General features: G+C 46.7%; 1 protein-coding gene across 1 annotated transcript in view; it reads left to right on the top strand.

Moving 5' to 3' along the window:
• TTYH3 (tweety family member 3) overlaps window positions 1-15919 on the top strand; it is a 75338-nt gene extending 59419 nt beyond the window's left edge. Inside the window, exons 12-14 of the mRNA XM_059484022.1 lie at window positions 1746-1922; window positions 2827-2902; window positions 10327-15919. Of these exons, the coding sequence (XP_059340005.1) occupies window positions 1746-1922; window positions 2827-2902; window positions 10327-10398 (325 nt within the window). The 3' untranslated portion in view covers window positions 10399-15919. The remainder of the gene's footprint in view (window positions 1-1745; window positions 1923-2826; window positions 2903-10326) is intronic.
• The last annotated feature ends 1852 nt before the right edge of the window (window positions 15920-17771 follow it).

The raw sequence follows: 17771 nt of genomic DNA on the forward strand, positions 1-17771 counted from the left end.
ATGAGGCTTTATAAGCAGAGGTCTAACAGAAAAAGAAAGGTTGTGTTTTGCTCTGGCTGTGGTTGATACTAACATCTGAACCTTATTGCACTGGAATACTCTGTGTGCAGAGCATTCAGTACACTGCAGGACTGTGAGTCAAGTCAGATGAATGATTATAGCTGTAACATAGAGGTAATGCTTGAACTATTGCTCTCTATATAAAATTCTTACTCTCTTACATTGTCTTGAGGCATTTGTTCTACTGTGGGGAAGAGAATTGGAATAAGAAGCAGTTTACACTTGCCTTTGTAGCTTTGCTCATGCTGAGGTGACTGACTTGCATAGATGACAGAAACCAGGAACTGTTTCTTTGTCAACAACATGGGCAGGTGAGGCATTGCAAATTGGAGCTGGTATTAATGATGATAACCAGATTAATCAGTAAGTCTTTAGCAAACCTTTGCTTTACTGGCTGGCTGCTGCACCACAGGCAGCTGTTAAAATGCCATTGAGTTTTCTACTCTTGCAGAACAGCAAGAGGCTGCAGCAAACTCTCTTCTGTGGTCCTGATTTTTGTGGAAAAACAGAAGGCCCTGAACAACAGCAGGGAGCCAGAGCTGGCCCAGCCACAGAAGTGGCTTTAGGAGATGTCAGAACAGCCCCTGAGACTATGGCTGTGTCCTCACCTTTTTCACAGCTGCAGAGCCCTTACCACAAAGAGCAGGCTGTTGGAAGGAGAAAGGTTTGGTGGCATCTCCTGTGCTGCCTCCCCTGTGGGCCCCTGCCCTGCCAGCCCCAGCAGGCTCAGGCTGCTGCTGTGAGCTGAGGGGCTCCCTCTGCATTCCATGGAGCACCGTTGGTGCCCCAGGCTCCCTCTGGGAAGTGGAGGATGTCGTGGTTTATTGCCTGTGAGGGACTGTGCAGGCTGCAATCCCTCGATCTTCAGTGCCACCGTGTGGTGCAGAAGCTGCAGGTGATGTTTGGAGGTTCTGGTGATGGCCATGCTGTGGAGAACCTTTCACTAGCTTTAAGAACAGATTAAATATATTTCAGACCATGGTGCTCCACCCCCTAATTAGGGAGTTGAAATAGCAGTGTGTATTATGTAGGAAGGGCAAGAGAATGGGAAGGCAGAGGGAACCAGCTGGCAAACAGTTCTGCTCTCCATTGATTTAGATCCTGGCATTTTTGAGAAGATAAAGCCTTTAGACACAAATTTTGCAACTTAGTCTCTGTAAAGACTTCTGTGGTTTTGCTAGAAGCTGAAGCAGACCCTTTGCCACCAGAATGGGACTTGAGAGAAGTCTACAGAGGTTTATCCTTTAGAGCTCTTTGGACCTGTCTACAGGAAATGGAAGGACACAGATTGCAGTTTTGAAGGATGTTTCTGTGGGGTGCATGGCACTACATCCCCACTGCCTCTCCTCTTTGTTGTCTGTGGGGTTTTTTAGCACTGTACATTATGGGATGTGTACCCATCCTCTGGTTGTACAGCTGGGCAGCTGCAGAGCCATGCTGAGGAGCCTGCAGGGAGGCTGGAGGGGATCACGCAGTGTGCACCTCCAGATGGGATCAGTGGGAGGGCTGAGTCACTGTGCTGTGGGCTGTGCTTCACGCTGCCACCCTGAGCCATCCCAAACGGGCACCAGCGTGGAGGATGTGGAAGATGACTGGGAGGCTCCTAGGATTGCCATGGTTTCCTGCAAACCCCACACGTGGGGTCACTGTAGGGTTCTAGGAGGAACTTTTTCTCCTTCTTGCAGAGGCTCAGATGATGATGGGGAAGAAGAATCAACTGCTCAAGGGAGCAGGCAGACACACGATAATCTGTACAGAGTGCACATGCCCAGCCTGTACAGCTGTGGCAGTAGTTATGGCAGTGAGACCAGCATCCCTGCAGCAGCACACACAGTCAGCAATGCTCCCGTCACGGAGTACATGTGAGTATGCCAGGGAAGCCTCTCCACAGGGCTCCCTCCTCATCCCTGTTGGCTCCAGTGCTGCACTTCTGACCTAGAGGTAAAAAGCAGTGAAGGATTTTGTTTTCTGATTGGCATCTTTGAAGGATTTTGTTTTCTGATTGGCATCTAATGGGAGAAGGGAATAGTGCTGCACTAGGAGGAGTTTGGTTAGACAGCATGCTCCAAAATGTGAACAGCTTTGTGCTCCAGGACTCAGGAAAATGTCTAAAGAAAAGAAGTGGGAAGGTGTTGTCTGGGCTTCTTATTACACAGTGATTCTGATCACCAGAAGACTTAATTCTTCATACAGAGCACTCTTGCCAGAAGCCTCCTAAAATACTGAGAGCCAAGAAAAAACCTGTGGTCTCTCTCTTTCTGTAGTATTTGCAGGCACCTCTGACATGCGTTGTAGTTTGGAGCTACCTAGTCCAGGTGGGATCTTCAGAGCTTTCTCCAGAAGTGCCTAACCCTGATTACATTTGGACTACCATCAGGGCCCATCTTTTTTTGGGCTGCCACATCATTTTGTTTATCCCCTTAGACGTTGTCCTCATTTTATCTCCATTTCTGCCACTTGGCAGTTCTGGTGCTGCAGGGAGGCAGATTTTCACAAGGCCCTATTTTTAAATCACTTGATGTGATTCATTGTGGGCCCTTCTGAGTAAGAATGTAAAAATAGTGCTCAATCTGAGGAAAATTATGATAGCTTTATGCCCTTATCTGAAAAAGGGGATCCATCTGGCCTGTAAGAAAAGTTTTGAAGGAGACTGACCTGACACAGTAGTTCTGGGGGTGAGGATGCTCTGCCCTGTGTCCCCACCAGAGACCCTCCCCAGAGAAGCATGGCAAGTGCCCCGTTACCATGTGTGTCTTCCTTTCCTAGGAGCCAGAATGCAAATTTCCAGAACCCCCGTTGCGAGAATACCCCGCTCATTGGCCGGGAGTCCCCACCTCCCTCAGTAAGTCTCTCTTTACTGCTCTTCTCTGCTTCAGCAGCTTTGGGGAATACACATTTGCCACTCCTGTGTACTCCCAAGGCAGCTGATTGTGCAGCCAAATACAGGATCTGGCCCATAAATGGCAGCAGCTTGAATAGACAAGCTGTGTCTCACCTGCCATGGAGAATAAAACCCTGCTATGCTGCTTTGGGCATTGCACAAGAAAAGACTAAATAAAACTCAGTCAATTAATGCTGGTAATCCTATGGGCCCAGTCCTGCCACCACTGAAGTGCATGAGTATCTTGATGGGTGACTTCAGCAGGATGATTCACTTGCATGCAGTGTACTTGCTATCTGTGCCATTGGTTCCTCAAGTTTAAAAAGAAACTTGTTCAAATTGTAAATTCAGAGTTATTGCTGAACCTCTCTCCTTAATCTGCCCTAAAGAGATGGTAGGATGAAACCTGTATTATTTTTTTGTTGAGATTTTTTTTTTAAATCTTTCTTTCACAACTGTTTTACTTTCTTTGAAATCTATTTTTGTATTTAATTTCCTATGGAGGAAAAAAAGAAACTTTCATGGAAGGTTTTGGTATTTGGAGTGGCCTGATAGCCATTTCTATATGCTGGATAAAACATGGGCTTGTCTTCATGGCTGGGTAAGAGCTAAATGAATCTTGCCCTCCTTCACTGGATCCTGTAAACCTGATTTACAGCAGAACCTGGAGAACATGCCATCCCAGTGCTCACTAACTTGGTGGTGTGATTACAGAGGATGAGTAGTAAAATGCCTAATGACCAACCAGTCTTCAGGTGTAGGTAAAGAAAACACACTCTGTGGTGCCTGGTTCAAACTGATGGGAAGGGGAGGAAGAGGAGGTTGGTGGATGAAGGAGTAGGAATTGTGGTGGAAATGAGGGCATCCCATTCATGGTTTCACTTCGAGAGGACCAGTTCGTCTTGCTGTAGAGGAAGTGGAAGTGTGCAGAGTTGATCCTTGTCTCTGTCCTTGGCCAGACCTCTTCCACCCTTCCCAAAGAGGTTTCCTGCCCCGTGCTCCGATCGCGAGCTCTGGTCGCGTTATCCGCTCTCAGCACAGTCCCTGACGTGCTGCACTGCCAGAAGGGCACTGTCCCTCTGCTCCTGCCAGGGCACATGTTCCTTCCATGTCCTGCTTCCCCTTGCCCTACAGCTCTTCTGCTTCAGAGAAAGCAAATCCCCTTCCACGGGGCTGGAGTGAGGCAAGGCATTCCCTGGTTCTTCAGTAGCTGTTTGTGTCAATGCCCTGAGTGGGAATCTGAGTCTTGGGGTTTGGGAGTAGATAAAGGGTTTTTTTTCTTCAGAATAACTTGAGTTGGCAGCCATCAGTGTGGGCAGTGGGGAAGTGCAGGAGCTGGGGAGGATGAGAGAGCAGCACTGCACCTGTAGAAACTCCTTGTTTCTCCCCAAATGAGAGGAGGAACCAGGCTATGGGCTGAATGTGTTTCCTGGAGGGATGTAGTAGACAGGCAGTGGAGAGAAGAAAAATGCTTTCTATTCTCATACTGACAGGCAACAGGGAAAGGCTTTTCTGGGATTTTTGTATTTGCAGCTCTCCATAGCAGGTGGCTGAGACTGTACTGAGGCAGAAGGAATGGTAACTTTTCATAGCAAATTGTGGGAGGAGAGAGATAAAAAGGGAATACCAATGCACAGATCCCTGCCTCTTTTTGGGAGGGAGGAGAGGGAGATAACCATCCAAGTAGGTTATGTCCAGTGGGCAGACAGAGCTGACCTATTCCATTTAGCTTTCTGTGAACAGATGGTGACAACTAAGATGTGATGATCCTGCTGCATTGTTTGTCCGTTACTTTTCCTGGCTTTTTGTTCGTTTGTTTGTGTTTTTCCTTCTCTCATTCCTTCTGATTTCTCCTTCTTGCCACAGGGATATCCCCTTAGGGTGCTAGAGCCCACCTTGTCGCTGGCACACACCAGGGTTTCACTTGCTTGCACTGTGTTTTTCATGCACGTTGAGGCTGCACTCTCTTTTTCTCTCTCTTTCTTGCGTCATCACAGTTGTATTTGGCTGCCATGGACAGTAGCAGCCATATGAGCTGGCAGCTTAAGCCCTCGGACAGTGCTCGGACATACTGGTAACAGCGCCCGCAGATGGAACAGGTACTGCACCCAAGGTCCCCCTGCTCAACCCCCTCTCCACTCCCAACCGCTCCCCTCATCCCTGCACTCTTTATCCCAGGCCAGTGCCTTTTATTTCTTCACATTCCTTCCCTCTGCACCTCCCACCCCATCCCCTCCTGCCAAGGGTGAAAGTGAAAATCCGATTTTGGCTCTGGTGCAGACTCAAGGAGCAGTATCGACCTTCTGGAGGCTTCTGGTGCGCCTTGTGAGGGTTGCAGGTGCCCATGCCTCACAAAAGCCACCTCACAGCAGCTTCAGCTTGGATTCCACACCTCAGAACAGCTTGAACACCAAGTGCTGAGTGCTGCTCAAATGTAGGAATAACCTTGCACTTCAAAAGCAGCACAGAAGTTCTCCCATCACAAGAAGGCATTCTCTAGGAGTAAAGAGAACCAATCTAGCAGAACTTCAGTCAGGAATGGTTGTCTTAATTCAGCTTTTGGCTCTCCTTGAGCCCTGCTGCTGTTCTGCTTGTCCTTAGTAGCCATAACACCCAAAACCATCAATACCAACCTGCCACAAGCTTGTAGCTCATTTGTAGGGTTTTTAATTTTCAACTGTCCTGAAGAGTTACTTAATTGCCTGTCAGATCTGTGGGCAGCTTTTCCTTTTATCCTTACATTTAAGGTCAAAAAGGAGCAATTTTTTAGAAAAAACCTTTCTTAAGGGTCCAGATAATAATCACTAAGATCTGTTTCATTCTGTTTCAAAACCTTTACTGTTTTGTTTGTTCTGTGTGTGTCCAAATCATGCCATCCATGTCCCACAGACTCTGTGAGCAGGGCCCTCCTAGTGCCATTTCACTGTCTGCATTCCCCATGGGCTGCAGTTGCTGGTGCTCTCCAAGACAGCCAATGTTTGCTCCCTCATGACAAGGAAAGAGGAGGTACTCTGCATTTTGGGGGGGTTATTAGCTTGCTTAAATACAGGGTATGATTAGGACTACCAGACAACTCAGATGGTCTGAAGGACAGTGCTCCTTCAAGGGAACTACACATTGCCTGGAAGGTGCTGGTTCCAGTGGGAACAGGGAGCCCTTTGCTTTTGGCTGTCATATCTTGCATTCTCTTCCCAGAAATACATATCCATAAAGCTGCTGCTGTTCCTTCTTCTCTGCTTCTTCTTCTTCTCTTCTTCTTGGCACTTCTCTCAGCCTTGCAATGGATTCCTTTCTGTTCTCTTGGTGCTTGGTCTGCATCCCTGCTGCTCCTTGCTCTCTGCCTGCCTGCCTGGGGAGGGGCTGGATGGGGTGTCCTGATGCCTCTGCCATGGTGCATGAATGCAAACAACCTTGTCTGAAGCATGGTGCCAGTACCCTTGAAAGGCTCACAGCTTTCTCCAGTCTTAAGTCTTGCTAAGACTGCTCCTGGGACTCAGCTTGTGGTGGGGTTTTCTGCTTTGCTGTTCCTGTAGGTGGTATTGTAGCAATGTTAGATGGATCTGTTCCATGAAATAAAATATTGGTGAGGGTGGGGAAATTCTAGGGCCTTCATTCTAGACTTGAAATCCCTGGGCTGGAGCATGACCTGATCCCAGTCTGCACTGTCTCCTGTTTATCTATGGTCCCACCCGAGCTTCATGTGGCTGGCTGAAGGGCTATGGAAAAGGCACTGCATTCTTTCCAGGGCTTTAAAAACAAACAAAACCAATAGAAGCTCTGTTCTTTTGACTTGAAAGACTTAAGTCCCTTTGAATTCAGAACCCACTGGCTAGAATTAGCTGTTTCCCTGCATCTTGTACCTCCCATACATAATAACACCAAACCCTCTCTGTGTTTACTGTGCTCTGGCTGTTTGAGATCAACCTTTCTGAACTTGAATCCAGAAGCTTTGGTCTTTATTGCATTACCTGAACAGCTCTGGCAGGAAATCAAAGTCAGGGTAGCTCAAGAGAAATTCACGTGGGTTTTTAACCACAAATAGTAAATGGTTTGTACTCAGTCATGGTTTCATATGGTTTCATATGGTAAGTGATCTTTCAGCATAGCTTAGTTAGCTGTGAAGTACTCATGGATTTCACAGGAGTCAGTAGAATTCATGGCCTCTAAAACTAACTGATTATTCCTTAAAATTAGGGGTTTTTTGCAGCCAATAATTCCTTTGTGCCCAGGCTATGTGTGTTAAGTGCCTAAATAACATGTGCTGGCAAACCACACCTATGAAAATTTATATCCTCAACAAGGCTGAATGTGAAGCAGAGACTTTTATTTTCTTTGGAGAAATACAAAAATAACCCTGTGTGCAATCAGCTGTGTTTGTTGGAGCTGGCTGGTAAGTGACTGAGAGCAGGAATGGGAACAAGAACTCTTTCAGGTGCCCTTCCTGGGGAAGCTGACAGTGAGGTGGAGGTATGGGGTGCAACTTGTCCTCTGTGCTGTTTTGGAAAGGGTAAATGAGGGTGTGTAGGCACATGGGTACTTCCAGTGAGCGTGCTGGAAGAATGACTGAATTGTGCATGTTCTTTAACCTTCTATGAAAGCTCCTCTTTAAAGGAAACTAAATGCAACTGTGAACCTGACAGCTGTGGAGTCCAAGCCCTCCTTGGTCTGAATTGTGCTCAAGTGCTTAGAATCACTTTTTAAAGGAGTTAAAGACATAGTGATTTGCTTTCTGTCTTTAGAATCACTTTTTAAAGGAGTTAAAGACATAGTGATTTTTTAAAAAACAACTAAAGACTTAATTACTTTAACCCTGGATAATATAGTTTGGTTTCATATCCAAAAGTGCCAAGTGTCTGCTGATACATCTTCATCTGCTGGCCTGTCCAGCTGTTGGGACCTGTGTGTTCCACAGCATCTTTCCTCTGCTTCCCAGCAGAGGATGCAGAGAAGGACTTGAGGAAGGACTCAGCATGTGGAGAGGGCAGTGGTGCCTGGAGGGTGATGCTGAGGCTGACCCAGGGCACTCTGACAGAGCTGTGCTGTGAGAAGTGCACAGGGGAGTGCTGCTCTCTGCTGCCAGCTCTGTCACACCTCCCATGGTCATTAAAAATACAGTTAACACTTAGAGTAACTGAACAGGGAAGAGGTACAAAGGTGCAAAAATCCTCAGTTAAGGAGAGAACATCAGCCCTAACTCTGACTACTCTGAGTCTTGTTTTGTTCCTTGTGGTGGATTTGCAGGTAGGTTTGAATGTAAAATACTCTGTGCTTGACTCTCCAGATCTTGTGTTCCTGGTTACTTTGTGTTAGTGACACTTAAACAACTGTGGGGTCTTTTCTTTTTGGAGGAAGGAGGGAATTCTTTTCAACTTCTCCCACCATGATAGGTGTACTTTGTAAATCTTTGAAATGCAATTCATCAAGTGGTCCTCTTGATTTTAATGCTTTCAAGAAAGTTTATATTGCATGTTGTGTGCTGAACCCAACTACTAGTCCAGAAAGATGCACAATAACCTTCCATTATCTGAGATTTTTTTTTTCTAAATACTTCTTACACAACTTTAGCACCTGGAAAAGTTCTCTGTTCATACTCATCTCCTATCACATGTCACTACAGAGAATGCAAATGGAAAATGAGCACTCAAATGGATTTTTCCTTCTAAGGCCCTCTTCTTATCATGAGGCTAGGCTGGTAATTTCAGCATTCCACCACCTGAAATGTGCCCTACTTACTCTGTGAGAAAGTTCTTTGACTTCTAAACCTCTCTGAGCCTGTTGGGTTATTCTCCTATGTATTAATAACACCCTAAACTTTATTTCTGAAACAGTAATCACATTTAATAAACTGTATAGATTATTGCCCTCAAAGTAGCTCAGCTTGCTATTTTCTATCTTTTGCCCTCTCACTGACAAAAAATACATCTTAGAAAGAACAGATGTACCCTTTGTCTTCTAAATATAGATGCCATTTCTGGGCCAGAGTTTTATATTAAGATCCGTGTTCTGAAAAAAAGTTTTCCAATTATGGAAGACACAAAAAGCTGAGTGTGCAAGTAAGCCACAGGTGTCTTCATCTTGTGCTGCTGGGATCAGCTGTGCCAGAGGAGCAGTTTCTCTCTTCTATTGTGCAGAGGTTCAAGCCAGGTCAGTCTTTGAAGGAAAACTGATAAAATACTGTTAATTCTCTGAAAACCCCTGTGGACAGCTGAGCTTTTGAGAGCCTAAAGATGCCTCATAATGTTCTTTCCCAGTGGGCAAGATAAATCACACCTCCTGGTGTGGAACTGCCTTTCAGTTGTCTCTGCCAGCTTAACTGGCTATTTTATGTGGTTTGGTTTAAGAGGTGATAAAAAGTCAGAATGCTGAAGAGCACTCTTGGGAAGTGAGCTGTGGATATTATAGAATTATTCAGGCTCCAGAGGGTATAAAAAGAGGAATGAAATGTCTGTCCTCATTGCTTGGTTGTTAATATTGTGGTAGCAGAACCCAGAAGGTATCAAACACATTGGCATAAAGAGGCAAAGTTCTGTTCTTGCTGCTGGATTTTATTCACGTGTTTTCCAGCTCATTAGTCAGAGCTGAATGACACATGTTACCTCAGAAGCTTCTGGGAGCTGTTTTGGGTTACCTTGCTTAGAATAAAAAGGAGAATGAGAACAGCACCACCACCTCCAAATCAAACCAACCTTCATCTTTGTGACTTGCTCTTCTCACCCCCACGCTGGAGCCTCATCTGCTGCTGCACAGTGCACAGTTTGGATCCCAAGCCACAGTGGGCTGTCACCCACCTGATAACTTGCTGATATCATCCTGTTTGATGGCAGCCTGTTCCCAGCCTGATAGGGTCTGTTCTTTCTTGGGCATAAATCATTTATTCCTCACTTTTCTTTCAAGCTGCCCATCCGTGGCACATGCAGTCTTCTGACGCCCTCATTGCTGTAAAATGCAATGTGAAGATGCAGTGAGCACCCATTTTCTTTTCAACCTCCTTTTCTGGCATGGTTGAAAGCAGTAACATCACTAAGAGAGGACGAAAGTGTGGGGTGGGTTTTTACATCTGCATCATTCCCATCTCCCTCTCTTCTCTCAAGCAACATATGTCATGTTTTGACTTAGTGACTGTTGGATTTCGTTCTCTAGAGAGCTTGGATAAATCACCAGCACCCCTGCAGCAGAATGTTACTCAGAGTGAACTGTGCAGTGACTTGTGAAACTTTCCTCTTAAAGACTGAGTCAGCAGCTCCTTGAGATGCTTGCTGTAAACACACACCATGTTATGCTGAGAAGTGGTAGAAATCTGTGGTTCCATCGTGACATTAGTCATTCTGACTTAACTTTCTGTTTGTTTGTTTTGTTTTGTTTTGTCTTGTCTTTTCTTTCTCCAGTACACCTCCAGCATGAGAGCCAAATACCTCGCCACCAACCAACCTCGTCCAGATGCTGGCAGTGTGCATTAAAATGAAAAAGCAAAAGCAAAAAGCAAAAAAAAACAGCAACAAAAACAAAAAACAAAACCCACACGTGCAGTCAGACCCAACAATGTGCCAACTGCTGTGCCCCTGTGCTGTCCTTGTAGAACAATCCTGCTGTTCTGCCCAAAATCTAGTGCAGCTCCTTCTGTTTCTCCAGCCCAGACAGCCCTTCCAGCCTGGTACCTGGCCACTGAGTGGAAGCTCCTTTTGAATTTAAGCCTTCACCCTGTAGTACAAGAGAGCAAATGTGTGCTGGCCAGCAGCTGACAGCACCTGGGCAGGAACCTGGGCCCCAGCCCATGGGCAGCTCACCAGAGCAGCCTGGCAGGAACAGGGGGTGAAAATCTTCTGCCCCCTCCTTCCCCCTTCTGTTCCAAGAGGGACTTGGTGAAAGATGGTGGTAGATCTTCTTCACCTCTGCAGTGGGACCAGCAGCCTGCCAGACACTGAAGAAGCAGCTCTGGGTGCCTGTGGCTGGTGTGCAACGAGGGAATGCTGGGGATGCACAGCACAGGACCTGGTGGGAATCCTCTGGTGAGGGAGGAGGGAGCTCCTGCCTCAGGGTGTCACTGCATATCCACTGGAATTTGCTCCAGAAGAGCAAACCATTTCACTACCCTGGTTAACTTTTTTTTTTTTGAGTCCATTAAGAAAATGCCTTTTTTTCCCCATCTATATCTATATGTGGATTCTTGAGGAGGAGCAGAGGGGCCCAGCACAGTCATCTCCCTGTCCACTGCTCTGGAGCTGACTCTGCTCCACCAGGGAAGCCCAGGTATTTGCAGATGGCATTCTGGGTGCTGCCTTTCCCAGGCTGACACAGATCAAACAGGAGCCAGCCACTCACTTGGTGCCAAATTTTTCCAGGGAAAGACTTTTAAGACTTCATGGGAGGTATTTTTGCACTAAAGAGTTTTGGCTCTCCGATGCTAGATCTTATGGGACAGTCAGCTTGCAAAAGCAAGAGAAACTGGAAGCACCAATGGATTTATAGCAAATGGAAGCTCTCCACGTGGGAATGACCTGTGAACTCTGCTGGACTTTCTTTTTTTCCTTTTTTATAAACCATAATCTACAGCACAGGGTTGCTGAAATGGCATTGAAGGAGGTTTTTGGAGCCTCATTCCTAACAAACTCACCAGATTGTCAGTGTATCTTCTGTGTTTAGAGTCCAAAACCCTCGACAACATTGTGACTGTCAGAACAGATTTATATTTGATTCTATTTTGTTTAGTTTTCCAAGGCACATTGCTAACCACTATCTGACCATACTAATGCACATGTAAGGCATTTTCTAGACATGAGGCAGAACAAGGCTTGCAAAGGGGCAGCTGGGTGCCTGCAGAGGGCAACATCCTTCACTGGTGCTGTACGTCCCACTGCAGAGCAGTGCTCCAAAGGGCACTGGCAGCTTCCTGCTGGAAGAGGAGACTGCCTCTTGGGAGGTGCTGTCAACTACTGCCCTTTCACTTGGGTAATTATAATGTTCCTTTTTGTCTTTTTACCTCTTAGTAGGGGCATCTTAGCAGAGCTGCTGAGCGTTTTATTAAATCACTGGCAGAGGAAATTGAGTGGGAAGCATCTCTCAAACTGGAGTGGAGCTGTTGGCAGAGGCAGTTCATTGTCACCTCAGTGATGTTCTGACTGATGTTTGTTTACCCCACCTTTGCAGCTTGGGGCACAGAATTACCAACCTGCCTTTACTCAAGTCAGTTGCCTTCTTGCAGTGAGGTGGGAACTGCTCCTGGCAGGCAGCTAAACAGGCTGGAGGGATCTGCTGGGAAATGCCACCAGCTCTGTGGCACAGCAAGCTTGGAGACTCCTCTTAAGATAGAAACCACTACTAAACTGCAAGGCCAGCTGTTACCATTGGAAGGAGTGAGAGACAGGGAGGAGGCATCACCACACAGACAGGAGGAGAAGGGTTTGGAATAAACTTCACACTTCACCATAAATCTCTGGAAGCAGGATGTTCTTGCTCAGGACTGAGTATGCCCTTTCAGACACATTGGATGGGCTTCACACTGAAACATTACCTCTGTTTTATCAAATAACAAGGGCAGGGAAGCCTGGTCACAGGTGGTATGGAGGGACACTGGCTCACGAGCCCCAGGGTTTCCATCCTGTCTTGGAGCCTACCAGGAGCTGTGGGTGTGCAGGGTGTGGTGAGGTGATCTTGCAGGGCCCCAAGCACCCAACTGTTCTCTGGGGGAACCCCAACCTTTCCCTCACTCTGAAGAAATAACCAAGAGCCATATAATCCTTACTAAGACTGAGTTGTTCTGCCATCATCCCTCCATGCAAGGATGTGCTCCGATTGCCACTCACATTATCAATTTTAGGGGAGCTGCCCTGAAATCTGTGGCCCAGTCCTACTGGTGGAAGGCAAATGTTTTGGAGGCTGGAGGGTGTGGGGAACCCTGTGGAAAAAAAGAGCTTCTGTGTACCAACTTCTGTGTGCACAGAATGCACCCTGAACCTGCGTGTGACTGCGCTTTGGGCTGGGTCTGAGTTGTCACCGTGGCATTGCCTGTGCCACACAGGAACAGGAGTGAGCCTTTGTTTGCAGCATCCAACAGAGCAGCCACCTTGACCTGCTTCCTTCCAAGGTCTGGCACAGCCACTTCCAACACCCAGAACAACTTCTGACAGTGTTTGGGGCTCGCAGCAAGGCACAGCTGTGGAGATACGTGCTCTGTGACTTCAACATATAACTGGAAAGAATGTTACGGAGATAACATTTTGCTCTCTGGGGGCCAGCACAACGTGACTGCGGTGTGAGCAGTGTACCTGTGTCCAGCCAGCACTTCCTTTACTTGACATGGATATTGCACTTTTGTAAAGCATCCTGGAACTCTGCTGCCCCGCTGCATGCTGTGCAGAGCGCTGGATAGGAAACACAGACAAATTAGTTTCTTTTGGTTTATTATTATTATTATTACTTTTTTGGGTTTATTTCCTTTTTTTTTGTTTTACTGGAACCTTGAGCAACAGTGTGGCATTTCTGCAGGCTGGTCTGAATGGATCTGCTGAAGAACAGATGGCCTTTGCCTATTCTTATGGCTGCGACATAATCAGTCTCATCCATATGGTCACATTCAGTCTGAGGAGGGGACTTTGAAAAGCCAAGATCTCCCAGACTCTGTGCCTCCCTCTAGGGTGAACAGCAGGTGCTATCTGGCAAAGACTCATCTGTTCTGGATGGCATTCATGGTTGAGGGAGTCCAAACTCTTCAAGCTGCAGGTGGTAAAGCTGTAGAGACTTCTCTCTCTTCCATCGTGTCTCTCTGTTTTTAATGTGACAAAACACCGAGGCCATATCACTTGGTGTGTCCTAGCTGACCTTGTTGGACATTTCTCGTGTTGCTGGTTGCTAGAAAAAGGGTCCAGAAGTTGGAGGAGCTGAGATTGGCCTCTGGACACCTCGCTGACTGCAGAGTGGATGGCAGCTTGTCCGGTTGAAGGTGACTGCGTCGGTGAAGACACTTCATGTTACCTTTTCAGAAGCACAAATGTGGTCATTGGCTTGTCTGGTTGGCTTGGTTTATTTCCACTGCATCATCATGTGTGAATGACACTTTCTTTTTGGAACTGAGAACTCTTCCAAGCACACAAACATCTCCACAATGTGAAATGTAAATAGCATGTTGGACTCTTGTGTCCAGTGTTCAAGACTGCATTGTAATTGTAAAGGAAATCAAATCAAGACTTGGCTGTGAATTTCTTGTGCTGTCTTGGGAATTATAACTGTAGTGTTTGTATCCTGTATGTATTATTAAACTGAGTTCATTTTGTGTGCTGATAAAAGGGTTCAAGCTAAGATTTTTAGCGTGCATCCATGTACCCAAATGTGAAGGCTGGAGTGCTCCCTTCCCCTCCTGTCCTTTTTAATTTTCTTCATTTGATAGGTGTTGATTTTCCGTGTACAGTCATCTCAGCCAAGATGCAAGGGATGTTCATTGGAGTGCTTTGAGGGGGACACAGTGCATGGGGTTTTAAGTGATCCTAAGTCAGGATTTCCACAGCAGTTCCCTGAAACCACATGAAAAGTTTGGCCTTTCTGAGAGTTCAAGCGTTTCTCAGGGAGCTGCTCAGCCATTGCTCACGAGAGGTGTGGGTGCTGCAGAGGGTGGGAGGCAGGAGTGGGTGGGTGCCCCCAGAGCAAGGTCCAGGTACCTGTGGGAGCAAGCCCAGGCTTCACTCCTGGTGCCCCCTTCTCTCTCTCCCTCCCAGCAGCCACTGAAATACCATTCTGAGCCCTTTGAAGAAGAGAGAGGTGTCTTGGCTGGTTGGTCCCTGCCACCCCCCAGTTCCAGAGGAGATGGGGTTGGTGGGTTTCCCCTGAGCTCAGGAGAGGAGCTGCCTTTGGAGTTGTCTCCCCCAGCCCAGCAAATACCAGTGAACACCTCTGGGTGGGAGGGGAAAAGCCCAAAGCCCTCCAGGGAGGTGCTGAGGAGCAGATCTCAAGCCTTGAGACAGAGACAAGGCTTGGTCTGCACCTCCTTTCACCACAGCCAGAAATTGTGTGTGTGCTGTGGATGGCTTCCCTAGGCAGCCCAGCAGAATGTGGGATGTTTTACAGCAGTTCCTAGCTGGCTGACAGGTGGTTTGTTCTGTCTCAGGGGGTGTGGGATCTCTGCCAAGCTGTGATGGTGAGTGTGCTGCCCAGCTGGGACGTGAGGGATCGGTCACTGCTGGCCTGGAGCTCCCAGGTGCTCACCCAGCCCCTGTGGCTGCATGAACCAAGTGGAACATAAATTGATGTACAACCAGAAAGTTCAAAATGCTCCTTTCCTAAAGAGGATAACTGTAGCATGAAGCTCTTAGGTGCTCTGCATATTTGATACCACATTGCTCCTCACTATGCAATTCCCAACTCCTTCCTTCCTGTTCCTCCTCTAATCTCACACCAAGACTTCTGCAGTGGCCTCTTCCCAGGAGGCTGCTGGAGTCCCAGAAAAGCCTCATTTCTTCCATTGTCCTCTGCCCTGGGTGCAGCTGCCCAGCTGTCACGTCGTGTGCCTCAGGTCCCTTGGTAATGGGAGGCCCCATGAGTTTTATTCACATCATTCAGAGGGAAGTTTATTTTCTTGGACACTGTGCACAGAAACCTAATGGTGAACATGTACCTGGCCTTTTTGTAACTTCTCTGTTTCGTTTTTTTTTTTTTTTTTTTCTTCTTAACCATAATGGTTGTATATCATACCACTTTATATACATATATAATATATAAATATATATAATTTTTTTTAAACTTCGGACCTGCTAGTTTCTTTCAAGTGTTCCTGCACTTACCCAAAATGTTTTTAAATTGTGAAGATTAAAGAGGATTGAGCCCATTTTTGTATCTTTACTTTTAATTCTGTAGTTCTCTTGATTGTAACGTAGCTATTTTTTACTGTAACTTTTTGGTTTGCAAATACTAAACAAAAAAACCTAAATGTAATATCTGTGGTTTCTATTCAGCTTGGGTTTCATGTTTTAAAAATAAACAATTTAAAACCACTGTTCCTGGTCACTGATCTGTGTTTTGTCCCAGAGGGGGTGTGAGGATGGGCTGGTGGCTGCAGTGGGGATGTGCCTGGGACAGGAGGTGCTGGAGCAGCCATGGGACACAACAGTGTGGGAGATGTTCTCCTGTGCCTAGTGAGTTTGAACCTCTTGAGCCCCCTCTGCTGCTTTGGTTATTCCCCACTGGAGCAGCAATAAACATGAGTGGTTCATTTCCACCAGCACAAGTACAAGAAATGTGGAAAAATATCCTGGGCTGGAGCCCACCAGCTCAGCCCTGTCAAAGGCTTTTCTTTGGGGGAAGATGAAACTCAGCATGGGCTCACCTTGCTCACTGCTGCCCCAGGGTATCATGGGTTACTCTTTAGTTCTGTTTGTGCATTCTCTGATCACAGGCCCAGCACCACATCACTATCACACAGTGAAATGAAACCTTTACCTTCCTCTAATTTTCCTGATCTGTTTTCTGCCTGATCCTGCCAGCCAAAGGAGGCTCCTGCCCCCATCCTGTGCTATTCTTGCCCTGACCTCAGCCCCTCCCTTCCTAGGTGTGGGGATAAGCAATAATTCAACTCTGTCTTTGGAAATGCTGTGTATTTTTTTAAATGCTGAGTATGGCTGAAACCCACACCAGCCCATGAGTCCAGTCCAGAACACAGAGTGACTTTCCCCTCATGGCTGTGAATCCCAACAGACACCAGTTTTCCTCCTTTCACTAATAATTGACAGATGTGTCTCCCCTCTTTTTTTTTTTATTCCCATCTAAAGGAAGAACCCACGTTTTCCACCTTCATCCCTGACCTGAGCTGATTAAATCTGCTCTCTAAAGCTCTAAAAGGGCTTGGAGCAGTCAAGGGAATCTCATGGCATGCAGGAAAATAAGAGTCAGAGTCATCAGTGTAAATATTTTACCAGGTTTATGGACTCACCAGGGATGGGAACATGCAAAGGCCACCACCTTACCTTCCTGGTGACCTCTCCCAGGAGCTGCAGCCTCCCTCACCCTCTGCCCTGCTCCCAGTCCCAGCAGGAGCCACTCAGGAGAAAACAGAGGGAAAGGTGAGGTATGTGTTTGAATAAACCTCACCCTCAGATCAGCCCTCAGTAGTGGTCCCTTAGATCTCATCCTGGGAGATAAGGCAGGGAGGGGTGCCCTGGGGAGGTGCTTTAAACCTGTTTGTGCTGTGCTGAGCTGCGCTAACACCAGCAGTGCTTCTGGTGCCTCTGTCTGATGGAAAACCACCAGGCAGAGCTGGTGGCAGTGGGACACAGTTACTGACTGCATGTCCCCATCTGCTGTCACCTCCTGGGGTGGGAAATGGCCCAAACTGCAGGTTCTGTTTGGTGCTGAACTTTGCAGGCAGCACCTGTTGCTGGTGCTGCAGCCTGCTCTGCCCAGATCCATCCATGGGGTGCATTTAAGAGTGGATTTGTGATTTTTTTGGAAAGTCCAGAGGGGTTTTGCACTCTCCATGAGTCCAGGAAGGCAGCAGACAGAAGAAATTGCAGCTCATCTTCTCTAACCCTTCCCAAAACACCCTCACTCCTGAGGTATAGATATTCTCAGTTCAAAGAAAGAACAGCAACAACTTCTCACAAGCTAAGCCTAAGGATCTTAGAAGAAAAAAATCAAACACTTATTATCTCTCTTTCTATAACCATTTTTATAGATATAATTTGCTAAAAGCACTATTAATAGCACACCAAGTGCTATTCATAGCACACACAATTGTTATCTCTCTTTCTATAATCATTGTTTATAGAAATAATTTGCTAAAAGTGCTATTCATAGCACACCAATAGTGTTAGAAGTTTTCACCTTAAGACCAATCAAGTCTTAGGTCCAC

Source organism: Ammospiza nelsoni, chromosome 17, assembly GCF_027579445.1.
Source record: "Ammospiza nelsoni isolate bAmmNel1 chromosome 17, bAmmNel1.pri, whole genome shotgun sequence".
NCBI classification, from domain to species: Eukaryota; Metazoa; Chordata; class Aves; order Passeriformes; family Passerellidae; genus Ammospiza; species Ammospiza nelsoni.